The 22,003-nt window shown below is 44.8% G+C and overlaps 1 protein-coding gene across 15 annotated transcripts in view; it reads left to right on the top strand.

Moving 5' to 3' along the window:
• The window catches only part of DTNB (dystrobrevin beta), a 224,799-nt gene that overhangs the window by 148,779 nt on the left and 54,017 nt on the right, over positions 1-22,003 (top strand). For 10 of the 15 annotated variants that reach the window (XM_080390253.1, XM_080390254.1, XM_080390251.1 and 7 more), the window contains 2 exons: positions 2,438-2,534; positions 9,211-9,231. In XM_080390253.1, the coding sequence (XP_080246379.1) occupies positions 2,438-2,534; positions 9,211-9,231 (118 nt within the window). The remainder of the gene's footprint in view (positions 1-2,437; positions 2,535-9,210; positions 9,232-22,003) is intronic. The other 5 variants (XR_013928598.1, XR_013928599.1, XM_080390256.1 and 2 more) reach the window with 1 other exon arrangement.

Below are 22,003 nucleotides of genomic sequence, written 5' to 3'. Positions count from 1 at the left end.
GTCAGTATTTAGAGATTTGGATTCCCTCCCCTCTTAACCTCATCTTGCATAAAAAGCTTGAACTTCTTCAGCATCTCCGTAAAGCAGGTTTTTATTTAAAATGTCTTTTTTTATTATTTTATTTATTAAAAAACGCTCCAGCTGTCCTTTCAGCTTGTCAGGTTCTCTCCAAGTCCTCTGCATCTTTTCGATGTGTAGGCTGGAGTATACTGGCTGCAGTATCTCATACATAGTGTAATGGGTGCTGCAGACAGAATCAGCGTTAGCTTTCTTACCACCAAACATCACTCATTAAGAAATTCAAAGTGCACGTTAATTGTCTTGACTGCATAGCATCACAGAGGAAGTTTGCAATTAGCAGCTTGTCTCTGATGTGAGGTACTTCACAAAGGCACAGCTAATGAGGGGACGCTCCCCAAGCCTGTGAGCAGTACCTGGTGGCCTTGCCTTTGGTTATACGCGAGCATGTGTGACTGAATGATCTCCGTTGCTGTGTAGAATTTAGGCTGTGAAAGTGCGAGGAAGATAATCCATGGGAAATCAGCATGTCCCAGGTTTAAAAATCTGCAGACGACCCAGCCTGTAGAGATGAGTCAGCTCTGCCATGCTGCTGGCAAGTGCAGCCTCAGAAGAAGCGTGGCTGGGTCCATCGTCCTTAGGGATCCCTGCCTTGTCGTGCCGCCATGCTTGGGGCTGTTTCTTGCAAGCCCACAGGATGCTCCTCCAGGCACCGGGGCCAAGGACCCGTCTGCCCCACGTGTGTGCCTCAAACTGCACCCCTCCATTGGTCGATAGAGGCTCTCCTGTCTTGTTTTTTGAAAAACATTTAACCCCCTTCCTTGCTGACAGACAGTACCTCCTCTTTCTTCACCGGAGGTCATTGAAAAAGAAATTGAGTAACATCAACCAAAATCAGACATGCCCATTGATGTTGATTCTTCATTACCAACCACATTTGGAGAGCTATACATATTTAATATGTCGATTTTTACTTTTACCTATTTGTAGTCGTTAACCAGAATGTTATATTAAATAACTATAGAATAAAAGCTACAGACTCTGAACTGACCTAGAGAGAGAAGAAGGATCATATAGACGGGTAAAGCTATGTCTACAGTGGGCTTTTAACACATTCTAGGTGACCAGGTGTGTGTAAACTTCTCTTTATTGCCTTATTTTTGTGATATGTTTCAGCACTTAATAACCACGTTCTTCAAAATACAAAAAGATCTTGAAAGAAATATCCAGGACAGTTAATACTTCACAGCCTCTGTCCTTCTAAGAACCAGTGCAGAAACAAGTTGGTTCTGTTCAGGAGTCTTAGCAGTTTTCTGGCTGGGGTGTATGCTCATGAAATGCCATTTTCACAGTCACTGTAATGAAAGCAAGCCACGCTCCACAGATTTATTCAGTCTCAGTAAATGGCCAGTTTCTTTTCCATCTTCTGATGTCCAAATCGTGTTTCTAAAACTAGTTGGTTATTAAAATTCCCAGAATGATTTATCCATAATATATCGCCTGAGAACACAGATATAATCTAAGACATTTAAAAATTCAGTCTAGAATATGTGATGACTTTAACTTTGGACTAAGACATCATGATGTCAACAAAAATAACTGTAGATGAATAAACAAGCCTTTCTAATTGTTTTTTTCTTACAGTTATTTATCATTAGCTATGATTGGGATTTCTGGGGCCCAGCATTTCATAAATCATCTAAGATACTGAACTTCTGACGTGTTGACGTTTGTCTTTGACCTTCTCCTTATATTAGTCACTTCTTTATTTTTCTAAATATAAAATAAAACCAGACAGTCATGTTTCCTTAAATATCACACAGCTAGGCATCTGAAGGAACCCAGTGGATTTCTGATGCCAAGGAAAGGGAAGGTCACTTATTATCTCCCTGTTACCTGGGTTCTGGTACAGCAAATATGTCAAAGATTATACGTCACATCGGTGGACAGAAATAGCTCTGCTGAGTCTCTGTCCAGACAGGTGACAGCTTTTCCTTTCCAAACATCTGCAGCCGTTTCTCCTCTTTTTTTCTTTTTTTTTTTTTTCCTCCTCTCTGCCTTTCCTCCCATAGTTCATTCTTGCTTGTCTGAAAGCTCTGCAGGATGCCTGGGTCTGACGTTAAGGGAGCTCTTAAAAGGAGGAAGAGAGCGGGCTGTTTTTCTCCAAATGCAGTGCTTTTGGAAAGGGCTTCCTACTACCAGGATGCTGAGTGGGAATTTCTGGATTTTAAGTGAAAAGCCTGATTGTTACATATAGGTTTTGTAGTGAATGTGGTGTGCTTTGCTCTGTGCTTTCAAATGGGAAGCAGGGAGGGAGTGATGAAAAGCAAAGACACGGTTATATGGGTGAATTTCCTGAAGTGGTTTTGAAATACCCAAAATTTATTTTTTGACTCTTTCTTTCATGTAACTTGGACAGACAGAGAAAGGATGAACTGGAACAGAGGATGTCTGCACTTCAGGAAAGCAGAAGAGAACTGATGGTGCAGCTCGAAGGGCTGATGAAACTGCTCAAAGTAAGCCATCTCCTGTCAGAAATGCAGGGCATCCTTCTCTTCCCTGGGTCTGGAACTCACTATTGCCACTCCGGGATTCCTGCTCTGTGTTGTACCGTTATAAATACTTCATGAGGAATAGAAGGAATTTGCAAAAAGTCATTTCCATGCTGGCTCTGTGTATTGGTGCAGATGGTTAATGGGTTTTCAGGTTCATATTCTGCTGCTTCAGTTAAAATATCAAGAAGCTGTAAGATTTGGAAGGCTTTAAAGAAATGTTAGATTTGGTAATCAACTGCACGCTGTTCTGGGTACCAGTTCAGGTCTTCCAACTTTTAACTGGAAAATAAACTGGAAACTGTAGCTACTGCAATAGAGAACCCGACTCCTCAGTGGCCTGGGCTGTGTTTCACCAGGGAATACCACACAAACCCTGCGGTGGCTGCAGAGGTTTTTTGCTTTGGAGTATGATGGTATTGGCTCTGATCTGTAATATATGTTGCTGTCTGGATTTCTGATGAGGGTCTGTTGTTATTTTCTATAGAGTCCTGCTAGAGCTGAGCTCATAGTTGATGAGTAGAACCTGAAATACTACTATGCATTTATTCTTTCCATTCTTTAAATTGAACAAGAGCCTCTGCATAAAGTGATCGGCAAAGCACTGCCCTTACTCAAAGAGGTTTTAGTCCAAGACAAGATGCAGCGAAGATGCTACAGGCAATGAAAGAAGTAGAAGAGAGATCACAGCAATGATGCTGACAGGAGCAGCACAGGGGTTTATAGATTAGCTGTAGGCACATCTTGATAGTTCCAGAAAAATTCAGAGTTGCCTGCGCTTGAAAGTGATAATGAATTCATATCGTCTGTAAATCTAAAGTGCAGTCGCTGTTCAGATTGGGCTTCCATTCTGGAATAGGAATGTACCTACAAGAGGCTACGATCAATTGCTCTTCAGAGGTGCCTGTTTTGTTTAGTTTCCCTGTGCAGATGAGAACGTAGTTAGTATTAATATTTGGGAAGTAATTTTTTTTTTAAGTCAGTGGTTCTGCACGCTGTATTTTTTTCCTACTCAGCCTGTTAATGTCTGTCTTCTAAAAATATTGAAGATAATGTCACTTGCTAAATTCACCTTGACTTCTTCAGCCCCTAAGCCTTTGTAAGTTGAAGTGTGATATCTCTGAGAAAGGGCATCCAAGACTGAATTACAGATTTAGGAAAGTGTAAAAGCTGTGGCATCAGAAACAGTTTGATTCTCTGAGGTTCAGGTGACCACAGACCCAGCATTTTTCTTGCACACATTTGAGGAGCCTCTTTATAACAAAATCAGTTTGGATATCTGCTTTAGCATGATGGCAAGCTCTGGTGTGAGTTTTCTGTAGACCCTGTTGTTTTCAAAGCACTCATAAGCCTTCTCAAATTAATTGTCCCAAACACGACCTGACGTAAATGCTGTCATCTCAATAGGGTGAACAGCTCTTCTGTTAGCTGGCCTGACTTTCTGCTCTTCAGCCTCCAAAGCCTTGAAGGCCAGGTGGACTTTATCCAATGCACTACCCTGACCCTGTACAACGTGCGGGGTCTGGAGCATCCTGTGGAGCTTTGCGTGCCGCCTCGGCAGGATGCAGTGGGCAGGGAGCACACCTGCCTTCCCTGCCTGCTTGGCCATCATACCCTCATCTCCCAGCTGCCCAAACTGTGCGTATTTCCTCATGCCCGACCAGTTAGACACATGTACGTGATATGTGGAGCAGCAAAAGGTACTGGTGTCAGTAACACACCGATGGGGAGAGCATGGAGGATGCTGCAGAAGAGAGCACGAGCACAAGTGGCAAGTGCTGCAGCTGAGGAGGGAGGAGAGAGGACTGCAGAAGAGAGAATGGAGCCATAACTGACTCACATTTGATAAACTGATGTTTTTCGGACCCCTTCATTAAGTTGAACCATGCAGTTCAGTTATGACCTTGACAGAAACATTAATGACATCTTCTAGGCTGTATCACACAGAAGGTTAGTTTAGAAGCTGGCTCGTACTAGGCTTTTCATTTATAAGTCTAGCATCCTTAACTCCCCCAGTTCGCAAAATTGTTCAAAAACTGTAAGAGAAAATGGGACTGGATATAAGGAGAAACTTCTTCCCTCTGAGGATGCTCAAGCAGTGGCACAGGGGCCTGGAGAGGTTGCGCAACCCCTGTCCTTGGAAGTTTTCAAGACCCGACTGGACAGAGTTCCAAACAATTTGGTCCGAGATGTTGACCCTGTTCTGAGTAGGAGGATGGACTAGAGACCTCCTGAGGTCCCTTCCAACCTGAACTACCCTATGAGCCTGTGTCTATGATAATTATTCCATTCTGCATGTTGCATAATACAGTTCTTTGCATTTCCCCTTAGAAGCTTTCTATGGAGCCTGGCAGATTCTCTTTGATTAAAGCATCTTCCAGAAAGACATCTGTTCTTCAACTGAAGAAATCAGAAGTGGAAAATTCACTGCCAATGCAAATTTGCTTGCACAGTTAAAAATTTATGCCTCGTTTTCAGTTTTAATGTATTTAGCTTCAGTTTACACCCATTGGCTCTGGTACATGTGGTTCTCCCTCCATTAAATTAAGGAGTACTTTAGCACCCCTGTTTTTTTCCTATGCAGATACTTACTCATCTCGGTGAAGGCACTTCTCAGTCTTGATTTCTAAATCAGTTAAACAGGTAGAGCTCTGCAAATCTGCTCACAGTACTTTACTCCAGTTTTTTTAATGGTTGATTTCTTTGCCTTCTCCAGATTGTTAGTATCTTTTTTTAAATTGGGGGAAAAAAACCTGTGTGTCGAATTCTTCTCTGAACCTTAGCAACACTGTGCAGAGAGTTACAGGAGGAGTTTCCCTACTCTTCATCTCTGTTTTCCTTTTTGTGTCTTTTTGCACCAGTGAGTACTTTTTGAAAGGTGTCAGTTACCCAGCTCTTGCTCCATGCAAAGTGCTTTATTTATTTCATATAGTGCTAAAGGGTTAATGAGAATGTCATGAGTAAATCCTCTCACAGGAAAATACATTACATCTGTGCAGTTCCTTTAGAAGCCAAACCTGTGAAACATTCAAATAACAAAATCAGATTTATTTGACAAGACCTCTTCTCCATGAAGTTGTAATGCTTTGTTTATTACTTAACAGCTCAGCCTTGTATCAGCATTTCTGTTACTTTGAATAAACTAACGGCAGGGTAAGATGCGTATGCTTATTTAAGTTGTCTTATTTCCCTTTTCGAGTATCAGCCCATTCCACGCCTGGGTATTCCAAGACCTTTTAACAATTACCTTCACTGGACTGGATAACCCCTCATGGAATTATTGTAAGACTCCCAGCTGCAAGCTACCCAGGCTTGCTGATCTAAAAATATTATTTCTAGTAGATACTTTTTAACACCTTTTCTCATTATTAGTGGAAAGTACTTCACTGGTTGCTGATAGAAACTACAAGAGGAAAGTACTACTAGTCAAACAGAGCAGAAATGCTAATTCCACTTCCCATATTGAGAATTTTACCATGACTGTTCAGAAGCAGTGTACACCACCTCAAGGCTTTGTTTTGTTTCTGATATTGTGTTCATTTCAAAGTCTCCTTTTTGGTGGTTTTAGCCCTGCCAGACACAAATTTTTCCCGCGAGCTTTTAGCTCCTCTCATTATTCGGTGCACTTCAAAAATTTTCATTTATAATTTACATCAGCTGTTAAGCTTTTATGGTTTTTTCCATTTTCTTATGCAGTATTTTTTACATTTTTAATGCTGCCTTCATTTTGCCGTTTCGAGATGGATTCGGCTTACCTAACTTTGGTGATGTGAAAGTTTGGTACCTCTGCTCTCTCTGCAAAAAGAAGGAGAGAGGGGAAAGCCTGTATTTGGAAGGACAGAGTTGTTCTCTGGAGGGTTGTCCTTTTTTCCCGTGGTGAGCCATGCTGTGATAGCTGGAGCAGAGGAAAACCCTTGACTGTTTTGGTTGCTAGTGCAGAGGTAATCAAAATGCTTTGATTGACGTTTATTAGCCTGCACAGTGACCTACCCATTCCGTTGCAATTTGGAGTTAGGGTTGGTGTTTTCATCGAGTGTCCTTCCACACCTTGTTGTCAACGTGTGTTGACACTCCTGTTAGGAGGTTCAGTTACAGATATTTGTTGGTGGGTTTCCCCCAAAGGAGATGTTCTGGTTGTTCGGCTCTTCATCAAGTGCTGCCACTGGTACCTTCTGCTGTGCTGCCCTGGTGGCTGCACTCGCTGGGGCAGCGTTCGTTGGGCAGGCGCTGCGCACCTACTGCCGGGGGGTGGTCACCCACACCCCTTTGGATCGGAGCTGCCCACCCTTTCCCAAGCCATCTCCAGCCACCACCCACAGGCTGTCAGGTGCCCAGACCCATTCCTGAGGGGCAGTTTGGGCCAGGCCAACCTGATCAGGGTGAGAAGGGATTTTAGCAGCGTGGAGGCGTGCAGGTCATGCCGGAGAACAGCTGCACAATTCAGTTTAGCACCGCAGCCACCAAGCTGGCAGGGCTGCTGCAGCAATCACCGCAGGGCTGCCCGTGGCCTGGCAGCCTCCTGTCCCCCCGGCCACTCCACCAGCCACCGGTTAAGCAGATCAAGCCCCTCGCCCGTGAGAGGCAGCCTGTCCGTCTGGGCTGGACAGTGGCCAGTGACCTGTCAGTACTGCTATCAGTGACTTTCTTCCAATATTTTTTATCTTCTTTTCCTCATCCAGACCATTGGCTTAGCTTTCCCTTTTGTCCTGGAGTCTTTGGTGATCACCTAGTGCCGTTTAGCTGGCACTCTTCTAACAAGTAGTCCGCAGTGATGGTTGTCTGCCTTCTTGCAGAGCTTTTGCTTTCAGCCACGTGGATATTCAGCAGACGTATCCCATTTCACTTTTTCCATTTCCTCAATGGTAATTTCCTCACTAGCTGATCTGATGATTTATCTAATAACTCAGTCCTTCTAGCAAAGCTCCATGCCTCTAGAGATTTATTTTTTTTCCACATCTGTAGTTAATGCTAAAGCCTCATTTTTCAAACTAACAACTTTTTTGTAGAGTGGAGATTATTTGAGATCTTTCCCCTGACCTGGTTCACCATCTGGTCCTGCAAGTCCCAACAACTGGAAACATCTGGGAATGTGGGGAGGGCAGCACTGGCCTCCACCACTGATGTTGAGCTGTGGTTGAGTGGTGCCATACCCTACATCTGCTACACCAGTGTCTAAATACACACCTGGAAGAACCCCAAGTCTTGGGAGAAAAGAACCAAAAGTACCTGGTCAGAAATGTGGAAGTCATTCCTAGATATCTCTGCCGTGCCCTCAGCTTGCAGTTAGGAAAACATCTTTTGGTACAGTGGTCAGTGAGAAGAAGCTGCTTTAAATTAAGAGACAGGTTCTGGTTAATCCTACTCAGATGGGAAATAAATGAGAGAAGGTAGATAAATGGGTTGATGGTTTTCAAGACCAGAGGGAGCTTTTATTCTGTGAATTTTAATTCCATGACCTGAATTTCTGGGGAGACATCCTGCTGCCCTCCGCACTGACAGGCCATGGAAAGCCACCGCTGGAGGGAACAGACACTGTTACCCTGGAAAGGCTGTAAACTGCTAGATCTGCGTAGATGAGAGTCATCCTAAACATGCCGCCAACCTTTTTTTTTAATGCACAGTGTTGCTGCCTGCACCACGTGCTGTGCCTTTCCACACAACTGAGCCTGCACGACATGAGCCTGCAGGACTCGTAACGGCTGTTGTGTATGTGAGGACAAAACGTATGAAAACTATTGAATTAATAAAGGAATTCTCAACTACGGGACATTTTACTCATTCCCAGGAATGCTGCTGTAGCTGAAGTCAGAATGTGACCCCACTGGCCTGGCAGGATCACAGTGTAACTTTTGCTGCTTCAAAAGAGGATAAACTCATCCATATTTCACCTTTTTTCAATTTTCAAATTATTAGTGGTCTGTGTGGGCAAACGTTGCATTGCAACAAAGGGATTGTTTTCCCCGCATCTTTTTCCTTACTCCAAAGCTTTGGTGCTTTTGCCTCCCAGTTCCTCCCCTCCCATTCTAGACCTGGTTGCCTGCGGCTTGGTCGTTTTCCCTTTTGAATTGGATCTGCAGAGGTCACTGCGTGCCCGGTGGCCATGGGCACTCTCTGACCAAAAAGGTGAGAGTTTGCCTCCCAGGCTGCGATGGTTTGGGTCTCTGTGACAAAGGTTTGTGCACACAGGGGACCAAATGCCCAATGGCATTTCCAGACTTTGGAGGATGGTAGCCTGTTTCTTGCCTTCAGGACAGCTAGAGAGCCATTCCTGCATCTGGAGTGGGAAGAGAAGCCAGTAAAGGACCTGCGTAAAAGAAAAGATATCCATTGGATATCCTGTCCTATATCCAAGATACCCATCGTGTGACAGCCATCCCGTGTGTGACTTTTGCCAACATGACAGGCCATTTTAGATAGGGGTCTTCTTTGGAGAATGGACCAAAGGACACCTTTGTTTTCCCACCACAGCGGTTGTGTCTGACCTCTTGTTTTCCTTCCATGGCTATAGATATTCCTACAATTTGCCATGTTCTGTTCTTCCACTGGGTATGTTGTGTGTTTTGTGTGTGTGTTTCCTTTTATATGATAATTAATCTGTCCTGTTTCTCTCTTCACCTTTTTCTTTTGCCACCGTTTATAGGAAGAAGAGCAAAAGCAGGCAGTAAGTTGACTTCACTTTGTAGGCGATCTCTTTTTCCTTTCTGCATGAAAACAATTTTCTGTTAATTGGCTTGTATGCAAATAAACCATGGGAATGTGGGGTCTTTCACACTTGTAAATTTGAAAGCAGCCTTCGTGGATTTCCAGTAGAGCATGTTTTTGTGTATGTCTTTAAAGTTATTCCTCTCTCCCTTTCAAATTAAGTTTATCGCCATGGGTGCACAACCAGTGGCTGTATTCATGAGTTTTTATAGAATTGTGCATGACCATCCAGGTTTGGAAATGTGCATTCTCAGCTGGCTTCATAATTTTTTTTTTTTTTTTTTGAGATTCTTTGGAGTATTTCACATGCTAAGAAAGCTTTCTTGTCTCTTCAGGAATCTTTTAATTTGCCTCCTTGCCACATACAAGTCCATGCATGAAAACTAATTAATGACTTAATATTCTGGGCATGGATCCATATCATTCAGTCATGATATAGTTTCCTTGAATTAGTCCCAGTATGCTCATTGTAAACAAGATGAGTAAACTAACAAGAGACAAGAATGCATTTGCTTTGTTACCAATTTTTGTTTTCTTTGCCCATCTATTCAAATCTGAATCCTGTGTTGGTTTCGGAATCCACTCCAGAGGGAGCCCTTTTGCTTTTCTCGGGAAGAGCCAGATGTTCAATGTCTTCTCTCCAGCAGAACAGATTTTCAGCATTTTTGAACATGGTTTTCTTTATACACAAAGCTTTAATGAAAACTAATTTTGTGTTTCCCATTGTTGGGGGTTTTTTACATGTTGTTTATCAGATACTCAGATTGGATATTGGATAAATGAATAGGAATTTCTGGTTACCTATTTTTTGTAAGGAAATATATATTTTGGGGTAACTTCTATTGCTGAAAATACCTCAGTTCTATATGTGCTGAAATCGGCTTTTGGGACTCCTGGTATTAAATTTCTGCCATCAACTTGAAAAGAAGATGGTGGTAAGCATGCGTCTTCTGTTGGAGCCCAGTTCATCTTTAGTTGATGCTGCCAGTGAAGGTTTATCCCTGGGCTTGCTAAGGCACCTTGCAAAAATTATGTGGCTTAATGAAGGGACCAGATTGCAGTGTGCGGCAGTGATCTTTGAGGAACTTCCTGAAGGAAGGAAAAAAACCAAGTCACGACCGTCCCTGTCCTCCAACTTCTAACTGTACAAATGGAATGCTGTATCATATGTCATTCTCTTACCCAGCATCATTAATAGGAATATTCATTTGCATGGAAATGCAACTTATATTAGCTCATTTTTCCTGTGCTGTTCTCTTCATCTGGATTATGGGTATAGAAAAAGGTTAAATATGAGATCAAAGGAAGAGTTTGCCCAATTTTGCCTCCCTTCTTTCCATGGAACACTATGTTAGCAGGAGGATAGGAGAACCAAAACTGCTAAAATAATATCAACACATTGACATTCTGTCTAGTCCCATTCTGTTGGAATCAATGATGAATGAGCCAAAAAGGATTTGAAACTCAAGAAGGCAGATTTTGCCCAACCAAAGGACACATCGCTGATCTATAGGAGTTGAAACTTTACATCCTTACATTTGCATGGACTGAAGTAGCCCAAAATGCTCTGCTCTTACTGTAAAGGTGCAGCCTGAAAACGCTGGGAAACCCAGGGTACAATGCTCCACTTGGCTGAGAAACACACCAAAAACACATAATAGCTGAGGTGGGAAGACAGCTCTGGAGATCATCTCGTCCACCTCCCAGGCTCAAAGAGTCAGCTAGAGCAGGCTGCTCAGGAATTTGCCCCATTGTGTTTTGAGCATCTCCAGAGATGGAAACTCCACAACCTCTCTGGGCAACTGGTTCTAGTGCTTCAGTGCCCTCACCATAGGAAAGTTTTTTCTTTATTTTTAAATAGAATTTCCTGTATTTCCATTGCATTGCATCTGGTTCTCTCAGTGGTATCCACTGAGAAGGCTTTAGCTCTGTTCTTTACCTTCTTGCATTGGGGATTTGTATGTGTTGATAAGATCCTCCCCAGCCTTCTCTCCTTGAAGCTATACAGTCCCAGCTCCTTCATCCTCTCCTCATATGGCAGATGCTGGTTCCTTAATCATCTTTTTGGCTGTTCCTTGAACTTGCTCCAGTCTTGCTCCAAATCTTTCTTGTAGTGGGTTTTCCAGAACCAGACCCAACACTCCAGACATGGCCTCACCAGTGCTGAGTCAAGGGAAGGATCACCTCCCTCAGCCTGCTGCCAGCGCTCTTCCCAACACAGCCCAGAATGCTGTTGACATTCTTTGCTGGAAGGGTACATTGCTGGCTCATGTTCAACTTCTCTGCAGGACCTCAGCATCTTTTTCTGCCAAGCTGTCTTCCAGCCAGTCAGCCCCCAGAGTGCAGTTGATATACAGGGTTATTCCTTCCTAGGAACAGGACTTTGCACCCTGTGTTGAACTTGATGAGGTCCCTATCTGCCCTTCCAAACACTGGCACAGGCTGCCCAGGGAGGTGGCGAAGTCACCATCCCTGGAAGTCTTTGAAAACCACGTAGATGCAGTGCTTAGAGACATGGGTTAGTGGTGGGCCTGGCAGTACTGGGTTAGCGGTTGGACTTGATGATCTCAAAGGTCTTTTCCAACCTAAATGATTCTATGATTTCTCCAGCATTTCAAGGTCCCTCTGAATGGCAGCACAACCATCTGATATATTGTCCACTCCTCCCTGTTTTGCATTGTCCGCAAAATTGTTGAGGGTACATGCTGTCCTATCATCTAGGCTGTTACTAAAGAAGTTGTTTAACTGGCTTGAGGTGCACCACTAGTAACCGGCCTCCAGCAGGACTTCATGTGGCTGATAACAGCCCTACACATCACATGCTGTATTGATATCTGCACTGTTCTGGGAGGGAAGTAATGGCATATCTCCAGCCTGATGTCCACAAGAAGTCACTGGACCATACACTGGCTTCAGATGTCTTCAGGACCTCATGGTCATCCATGTACTGCAATAACAGAAATACTTGAATAGACGGCTGAGTGACTGTGAGAGTGTGGGTTGAAGGAACACAGCCAACTGAAGTACTGTAAAATTATTATCAAACGTCCCACTGGCCTTTAGAACCTCTACCATTTTTGGTGGCTCTAGAGTCACATCTTCCTACACATTTTTATATTGTGTATAAAACCCTACAGGAGCTAGGAAAGGGTACCAGTCTACTGCGTGCTTGACCAGCCCCATCCTGGTGTCCACAGGCATGTGTCTTGGAAAAAGAAGTTAGAGAAGAGCCTAGTCTGGTTAGTACCTCACAAAGGTCTATGGACTAGTCCAGGAACAGCAGGACAACATATGAGGGGAAATTTGGAGTACCATCTGGGTCCTGTGGAAGAGAAGGCCTAAGTGTCTTAGTGATCTGAAGTGACTATCCGCTCAGCCCTTGACGAGATGGATTGATTATGTGGTGGCTACATGAATTTACATGAAGGGTTAAGGTAAATAACAGGCAGAATAACGATCACTGATTCAGCCAGCACTGGCAGCACATCAAGAGCAATAGCATCAGCATCCACTTTAGGAATCTCTGATTTCCCTTCACTGCTAAGGCTGCAAGTCCCATTCTGCCTTCTCCATATTGCTACTAAGATTTACAGAGATGAGCAAAAGAGGATCAGCCGCCTTGGCTACGTACAAGCAAGCTGCTTGGCAAGCAAAAAAGGCTTCCTGACCAAAATGCCACCTTGTTCATCCTGCATTTAACTGAGGTGGCTTACGCTGTGTTCCAGCAGCTGAGAGTGCCCAGGTTAGCGTGGCCCTTTTGGATGGCTTGACTGCCATCATGAGCCAGCATTGCACCGAGTGCAGCAAGTCACCTAACCCAGTGGGGCTCTTTGTTCATGTGTTTGCAGCCAGAGTGGTTGTGTGTCTATTGAGTAGAGATCGTTCCTGTTCCTGGGAGCCTAAGAAGAAGTTACTTGGCTGCCAAGGTTACCACCAAGTGCTTACAGAAAACTGTGTGATAACTGACTTTCACCTCCAGCAAAAGACTAGGTGAGCACAGTGGCAACTGAGAGACCAAACTCCAGGCAAGAAGATGTCCTCAGAAGGCCTAGAAGCCACTGTCTCTTGGCCAGTCTTGGTCAGAAAATCATGGCAAGCTCTAAGAGAGTGCCACTATTTTTACAGGGAAGTCAAGTAACTTTTGTGCCCGGTGTTCAGGGTTGAGCGTCTATCAAGGTTTTGAAAGTTTCTGTAGTGTCTTTGCAGCACTGTCCCTTGGGATCGATGGGATTAGTCCTGCTCACACTCTTGAGGAACAGTGGGTTGTGTACAGATATTATTCCAGGAATGGTGTATTAAGCCACATGGTATTCATAGTCCACCACGCTCTTCCCTACTACTGCTAAAATTGTTGTGTCCCAGCTAATAAAGATCTTTGCCAGTGTAGATCCTAATTTACAACAGGACCATTTTCATGTCACAGCTGGTGAGAGGCTTGAATAATCTGCTAAATATTAAAACCTCTTTGTTTTATAGTCAAATGAACAACCATTGGAGCTGTACTGTTCAATATTGAGAAGAACGCTAAAGGAGTTCACAAATATGTACATCACATGTATGATGTCTTTGGTGTGTAGTACAGCTCATGCAACAAATCCAGAAGAGTGTCAGGCGCTTGTACTCCAGCACAAGAGAACTTCTGTAATGCCAAACAGGCACAGAAATGGCTTCACAGCAGAGGAGCTCACATGGGAGTGTTTAAACACTGGGATGGAAATTTTTTCCCTTCAGAAGATGGTGGGAACCATACAACACAGCAGAGCAGATTGGGTTCATGAATTTTGAGGTTATGCTACCAATCAGAAAAAGTGGATGTGCTCTCACCCAACAGTCCTCATGAAGTCAAGGAAGTCGTGGGAGGGTTGCTCCTTAACCCCATGGAGAGCGAGTCAGGAGTTGCCATTTTCCTCCCTTTGTTCAGATTCAGAGTATATATAGATGATACCTTTCAGTCTGCTTGAGAAGGGCAAGGACAGCAGTGCACGCCCCTTTAATGAGGTGAACCTTCTTAAACAGTGGCAACAGCACAGCTGAGCCCAGACGGCAAGCTAGGCTAATACTCGCGTCCTTTCCCAAGAGATGCAGAAACCTGCAGGAGGGGAACTAAACTTGAAGAGTGCCGTAACAGCTGAAGAAGTCTCATTGTGTTGATACCCAGCTCCTAGACTGCTGTTCAGTTCTGCATCCATTTTTGCATCAGCCAAAGGTCCCATACGCCCCTCCAGAGTGGGTCACCGATGCACGTCTGGGTGACTCCCACCATCACATGCTGATGCATTTTAACAAAACTATGAAGAACTCCTCCTAATGCCTCAATGCTGCAAGTCAGCTTCTTGTACTGCACAGCCTCGTTCAGCTGCAGCGTGTGCCTTCAGTCTCTGGGGATGATTAGCAAGCTCTCAGCATTGATGGATTATGTCTGCCAGCCGAATAGCTAATGTGACCCAACTTGCTGGAATGACATTCACTTACACTCATAACTGACAAACTTTTCTGCAGTAAGTGGAAGACTACCTTCTGGAGGGTAGGAGTGAACAGCCCAAGTAGTGTAATGTAGAATAAAACAAAATTGCCTGTTCGGGATAAATTCAAGGAATGGACCAAATCTGGTTACCCACCATGCTGGCAGCCTGAAATGCCTGATCTGGTTAAGCAGATCAGTATGCTAACAGTGCAATGCAAGTATTGTAGCATATGTCTGTGCTAGTAAATGCACACGGAAGAATTCTCTGACACTGAAGGCAAATGGCATGAAGATGCCTGCTTCCATGCTAGCAGATTTTCTTAGCCTCCAAGACCTGGTGGCTGCATGCAGTGTTGGGATCAGTGTGCCTGGGAACTGCCGGAGAATGTGCTAGCTGAAATGTGTCACAACCCTGCCAGGGAGCGTTCTAACGCTTAGATACTGTAAATTATCTTGTTCCAATGCCAGAAACACTCCTGCATATGGTTCAGCTCACCAATATAGACCGGCATAGCTTTAGAATAAGCTTTGAGTTGGTGCCTCTGTAACTAAGAGCCATGTTCATGGGCCTCCTGGAGGATATCAAACCTAGAAATGCTCGTAAGAGAGCTATTTAGATGTTAAAGATTTATAGTCAGGTAGGGAACCAGACTTCTGTACCTATGGAGTTTATCTCTCAGTAGATATTTTGGAAAGGGAGGCTGGGCCTGTGCTGACACCAGGTATGGGAGTTGAAGAAGACCTTACCTGCTCTTTAGTTGGCAGCACTGCCCCTAGCAGGTGACTTTTTCGAATACGTGGAGGAAGGTTTGGCAGGGAATAGCCATGGATGTACATCAGGCTTGCTTCCTTGGAAGTCCGTTTGCTCTGATGGATCACACTGCCCTGTGGCAGCCGAATGTCAGGTAAGAGACAAATCCCCGAGTAATGTGGCGATGCTTCCTATTGCAGCGGGATGAACACACTGAAGCAGAGACCGCAGGGCAGAGCTGATGGGTGCAGAAGACCTGGTTTCTGTCTGGAGAGAAGGAAAATCCCTCTCCCCACACTTACCAGAGCATTAGTGAGTTTCCCCGGGCTCACACAGCCCTCCCCTGCTGCCTGTTGCCATCTGTGCCAAGCTCGGCAGGCAGAGCTAAGAGGATTGAGCGTGGCTCGGTCAGCAGCAGAGGAAAGTGGGTTGCTGCTTTTCCATCTAATGCTGTGTCCAGTGGGTGGTGGAGGCCAAATGCTGCCAGAGCCTTCGTGAATAAACGCAGACCTGCAGTGGTTGGGTCTGGTGGCTTTGCATAAACCTGCTGCTGGAGGGGAGTGGTGAAGAGGTGCAAGAGACTCTCCCGATGCTCCATGGGGATTTGGCAGCCCATTGCCGTCGGTCCGGAGGGGATCCAGTCATCCTGTCCCATTTTGGAGGGCACACAAATAGCACAAGGGAGTAAGTGCTGTCAAACACAGACTAAAACAGTAGAGAGCACTTAGATGTTTTCAATCTTGAGTTGTAGTAACCAGAGATATTTTCCAAAATAGCAGTTGAGAAAGTTGTCAGGGAGGAGTGTGGTTTTCCCTGTGCTCCCACTGTCCCATGAAGAGGTAACAGCTATAAGGCAGACAGTTTCTGCAGAGTCCCACTCCATTCATGCCTTCCCTGAATTGCATTCCTCTCTACTTAATCACGTTTTGGATTGCACAGCTCGAAACAGGCAGGAGTTTGTTCAGTTTCTTGTCTTCCAAGTCCTGCCTTCACCAAGAAAGACGTGTGCCAAGTTCCAACTTTTAAGCCGCTACCATTTTTAACAAAGCTCTGTGCAAAAGCATTGTGGCTACACTTGCTTTTGACTTGGGAGAAAAAATATGCTTGTTTGTCCTAATGTACTTCAAAACCAGCTGAAGGGATTGGCTTGATTTTCTAAGCAGATCCTCTGTCAAGAAGCTGCCCAGTGTGAAATTTTTTCATTTTTTTATCTTCTAGAGGTTTCTGTTTATTTGCATACTTTTTTGCTTTAATGCCGCGCATTGGTTGTGAAAAGAGGATTAGAAATGAAACAGTGCTGGAGTGTTTACACCAGGACGCACAGTACTTGCATGCAGCAGTTCCTATAGATTTATCCTGGGTAGTTATAAGGAAAGGCAACTCTTCGTCATGTGCCACATGCTCAGAGGGGCTCCAAGAGCCCCGAGACTGTATTTTTGTGTTCAGCATATTTTCCCCCTCCTGATATCCCATTTTGATGTTAATAAATTTGAAACACAGCAGCTGCCAGAGAGGAGCGTCCTTGCTTTGAGAAGCCACGTGGTGCACCCCTGGACATGGCAGCTCTGCTGCCCACTGGCCACGCTGCTGGCTGACAGCAGTGCAAGGGAAAGTGTTGAGATATGTTTCACTCAGGTGGAACAATTGAGACTCTGGTTCACTCCCAGCTTTGGTTGGAGTTCCTACCTGCAGGCTCCTGGGTCATTGCAGGAACTGTAGGGACATCCCGTCCCAAGAGACCCTCTGCCCTGGGGAGTAGGGGCGAGGGGCACGGCTTCGGAGGGAGGTTGTATGCAGGAAAGTCTGACAGCTTTGTATAATATATGTTGTAGTGCCTGTTTTGTAAGTTTCTTCGGTAAATCCAGCCAGTGCTCCCTCATTCCTGCAGCAGGCCCTGGGGGGTGCCCCAGGCACCTGCAGAACCCAGGTCACGCAGTGGGGAGGTGGTGCAGGGGCAGCCTCGTGTCCTAGCACTGTGCCAGCCTCCCCAGTGCAGGTCCAGCGCCCGTCCCGCCGGCTCCGGGATAACTCCAGCAGATCCGCTGAGTTGCTCCTGCACTCCCCAGGAAGCCCAGGGACACCTTTAGCACCAGCATAGCACAGGCGCACACAGCCAACTCAGGCATCACCATGTACCCCAAGAGGTAAATGGGCAGATGGGGGGAACTGCTGCAGAAACCATGGCTTTGCTCAGGCTTAGCCTGGGTCTGACCTGCTGGGACTAATAATCCCATTAGACCTGCAGAACTGCAAGCACCAGCACCCAGCACCCACTCGTGGGAACCCAGCACTGGAGTGCCCAGGCTGGACTCCATGGGGTCACCCACAGGGTGTCGTGCCAAAGCAGTAGTCAGCACGCAGGAGCTGTGTGTCTTCAAGCCTAAACTTACCTTGGATGTAGAGGTGCATGGGAACAGTGCTTGAGCTAATAACCACCACCAGATCTGAGCTGTCTCTGCATCTTTGATGTGAACAATCTGTAGTTTGAAGGATGCCCCAGAGACCACAAAGTAAGAACAGCATCTGAGAGGTGTCTGGGCATGGGCTGTCAGTTTGGGCTGTACCAGTAACAGCTTTATTCTACAAGTCACTTATATGAGAAATTTTACTTCTTGGCAGTTTAGTGATATTTTTCGAATACCCAGATATATTTGTCAAATGCCCAGGGTTCAGCTTTACAATAAGCTGTCTTTGGCAGCAAAGCCAGCTTGAAGCATTCCTTTTCCTGTGCCAGTATTCACTGCTCCAGCAGATATGCCCATACAGTTTTTGAAGGGCCATGCTACACATCAGGGCCCTGAAATCATCCCACTTAAAAACAGCATTCCTAGAAAAAATGTGAAGCCAATAGGTCTTGTAACTACTCCTTCCTTGACCTTGCATCAGATCGTCAAGAAATACGGATCCAAACTAGAAAAGGCTGGATGCAAAAAGATTGAGATTGATCTTTTTGTGTCAACCCTTTAAGCTTCTGGGCAGAAAATAGGTAGCGAGCATCTGTGGGTCGGGGAAGGCACAGCAGCAGGGACGTGGCAAGGTGCATGCCCCTTCGGAGCAGTAAGAGAAAAGGATGGTTTGTGTAACAACAGATCAGGAAGAAGGTTATAAAGGCTGACGTGCAATGTCTGTCCAGGGTCAGTGATTATTCAGTTCCATGAATTCAGTGCTTAGGCTTATACTACAGGGATATTTCATCAGTCACCGTAAAAGATTTCATATGCAAGAGGTGGGTTTTTGTGGAGGGAGGTGGGGATTTCTTGAAGATACTCTCCCACTGCATGGGTCTTTCTGTTCTTTGTCACTTGTCCGTGGGAATTCATGGTGTGTTGTTGCTGGTTTTCATTTCACATAGATGTTTCCACCAAAGCATTTGTTGCCACATTTGGGGGTAGATATTTATGAGCCTATAGATGTTGTGGTTCTGTTGTGGAGGTATCGTTAAGATGACTGGAGAGATGTACTACAAAGATTTGCATTTGTTTTGGCAAGTCTAATTTTGCTTGATGTTTGTTTAGTCCCTAAGAAATGTGATGCTGATGATGAGTTTGGCAAGACTGAAAGCTAGGAGACAGAATTCTGGAATAATTGATTTTGCCATATTTTCTTTGAGGATGGGTTGTAACTGGTTAATTTTTTTTTTATTATCCTTGCAGAGTCCAGGATGTACAATATTTATTGCTTCCCTGCTGAATTTCATAGCCATGCTGACTCTTCTAAAACAATCTTTCCTTCACGTTGTAGTCAAGGACCTGGTCTAGTATGTAAATAAGCTTAAGTGTGTGCAGGCAGTGCATGCACACTCCTTCAGGACACCAACCAGTGTAATGCTTAATTCTCAGCAATTACTAATTCCTTCTATTGTGCTGTAGCACTGGGTTGGCACCCAGATACAACTGATTGATGCCATAAATAGTGAGTACGCTTAGCTTTTTCATAGCATTTTTATCTCAACCAAACTACAGAACCATACATTTTCACATCTTTCTGTATTAAATCGAATGTGTCCATTTCAGAGACAGGGAAGACCGATGCTTTTTTAGACATTCAAGGCTATCCAACAAGATGTTGATGAAATTCAAATGAGAGCTGTTGCCTGTATCTTGGCTGTCACTTGTAGAAGGGATTGCTTCTCATACGCAATCATGACAAACATGGCAGAAGCCCATGGTGCAACGGCAGATGCTGTGACTTCATCCTGAAGGACCGCCTGCTCTGCACCTTGCAGGGGTGCCAGCCGCATAGCTGACCTGCAGACGTTCAGCAGGGTGGAAGGTGTATAATGCTGTTAATGCCCCGTAATTCAATTGCAGAGAAATTAATATTAAACGTGTTTCTGTGTGTGCATCTGTAATACTTTCCCTCCTATCATTATCCAAGCCTAGGAGGGTAATCAAAGCCACATGAAGGACATCTGGATCCAGTGTTGGTTTATATGGCACCTGGCCCTTATTAATAGTAATGAGGAAATGGCAGTTTGGGATTTCTTGACCTCACATGAAATTCATTTCACTGGGCAAAGGTTACTAACAGATGGCAGCAATTTGGGGCTCATTTCATCATCTGTTACACAGACAGATGATGAAATTGTGCCGGTTTGGCCCTTTCCTTTGTAAGGAGCTATCCCTTTTTCCACTTCATCTCTTTATAAGGGTTGTCTTTTTCAAAGGGAGTCCTGAAACATCTTGTTAAAGCATGTTATATGCAGCACAAGGGTTTAGGTATAGTCTGATACAACAAAATGATCCCTTTGAGCATAAATCACGCTTTTACTAACTGTGTTGTGAACTTTTATCTTTTTGAAGTTGGTAGTTTCTTCTGGGTTATTGGCCTCACTCCAATTTGTTCTTTATTTCCCCAGCCCACTAATACACTTTTGCACTCCAACTTGGAGCAAATGAAAGAGCTACGAGAAGACACAACCCCATAATTATTGACACAGTGCGCTACCTCAAGCAAGCGTTTGTGTCACTTAAGTCTAATTTTGTAACGTACCCCAGTCTGCTGCCTGCCAGCGACCCTGGGTGTGAAAAGCATGTAACACCTATAGAAAGGATTTGCATGTTGGCGTCTACCTTGCTGTTGTCACGTTGGTGTTGAGGACGACCACAGAGGTCATCAGAGGGCTGGAGCAGCTCTGCTGTGGGGACAGGCTGGGAGAGCTGGGGTGGCTCAGCCTGGGGAGGAGAAGGCTGCGGGGAGACCTTAGAGCACCTGCCAGTGCCTAAAGGGGCCGGCAAGAAAGCTGGGGAGGGGCTTTGGGCAAGGGCAGGTGGCGATGGCACACGGGGGAATGGCTTTACCTGAGAGAGGGGAGATGGAGATGAGAGATGAGGAAGAAATTGTTCCCTGTGAGGGCGGCGAGGCGCTGGCCCAGGCTGCCCAGAGCAGCTGTGGGTGCCCCATCCCTGGCAGGGCTCAAGACCAGGCTGGACGGGGCTGGGGGCAGCCTGGGCTGGGGGGAGGGGTCCCTGCCTGTGGTGGGGGTTGGGAACTGGATGGTCTTTAAGGTCCCTTCCCACCCAAACCATTCTGTGATTTGATGCTCCTCAAACAGCATCCCAGGTCAAGCAGCCGAGAGATCTTTGCACAGCTTGTTCTAGCTTATTCGTAGCTTGGCTGGGAGGTGGCTGGGTGTCCTCCCTGCAGGCCATGGAGCTAGTTGCCAAATGGGACCATCTGTGGTGCCCCTGAAAAGGTAAAACCTTTTAGTTGTTTGTTTTGCTTTTTTTTTTTTTTTTTTTTGGGGGGGGGCAGGGGGGAGCAGGAGGGGGAGGTGTTGTAGTTATAGCTGATTTGAAGCATGCTGGAAGTAAGATAAAGTAACCTAGAAAACACAGATGCAGTGCTGTTTAGTATTAAAGGAATATTATGAATCCAAGACCCTGGAAATGATGAGGTTCGATATTTGCTTACTCAGATGTTATGTTAGCCATTATAGTGATAGCTTCGTCTTGTACAGTGATGGCTACTGCACTGTGACAACACGTATTTACAACGTAGCTATCAAAAAAATCAAAATACGTCGTAGTCAAACACTGGTGTAAATATTACACTGTACTAGAGAAATGGGAAAAAAAAAACCAAAAAAAACCCCAACATACCTGGAATCAATTTATCTGTAGTGCTAGATCAAAATAGTCGTACCTAAGAGCCTGATTGTATGAAATATCTGTTCCAGCTGTAGATTGGGCCTTTCATGATGCTTTCAGACTGAAACCTCTTGAGGGTTTTATTTATCAATGTGAAATGGAAGTTGTTCAAACTACTAAAATCATCATGTAATCCAAATTGGGTTTAGAGAGAAATGCTTGTATTGTGTTTGTGATTTAGTCTGACTACTTTAAATTTTGCAATTTTACTTCAGTGTTGCAAGCCTAAAGCCGATGTGCTTAAATCCACAAAGAATTAAAACAGCATAGAAATAGAATATCTCAGTATTTTGACTCATGTAGTTTAGGAAGAACCCTGCTCACATGAATATTAATTTTATTTTCTCTGAACCTTTCTCTACTGAAA

The sequence above is a fragment of the Falco punctatus genome (genome assembly GCF_963210335.1).
Source record: "Falco punctatus genome assembly, chromosome: 5".
NCBI classification, from domain to species: Eukaryota; Metazoa; Chordata; class Aves; order Falconiformes; family Falconidae; genus Falco; species Falco punctatus.
Note: the sequence above shows the minus strand (reverse complement) of the source record. Positions and strands in the feature narration are given on the sequence as shown.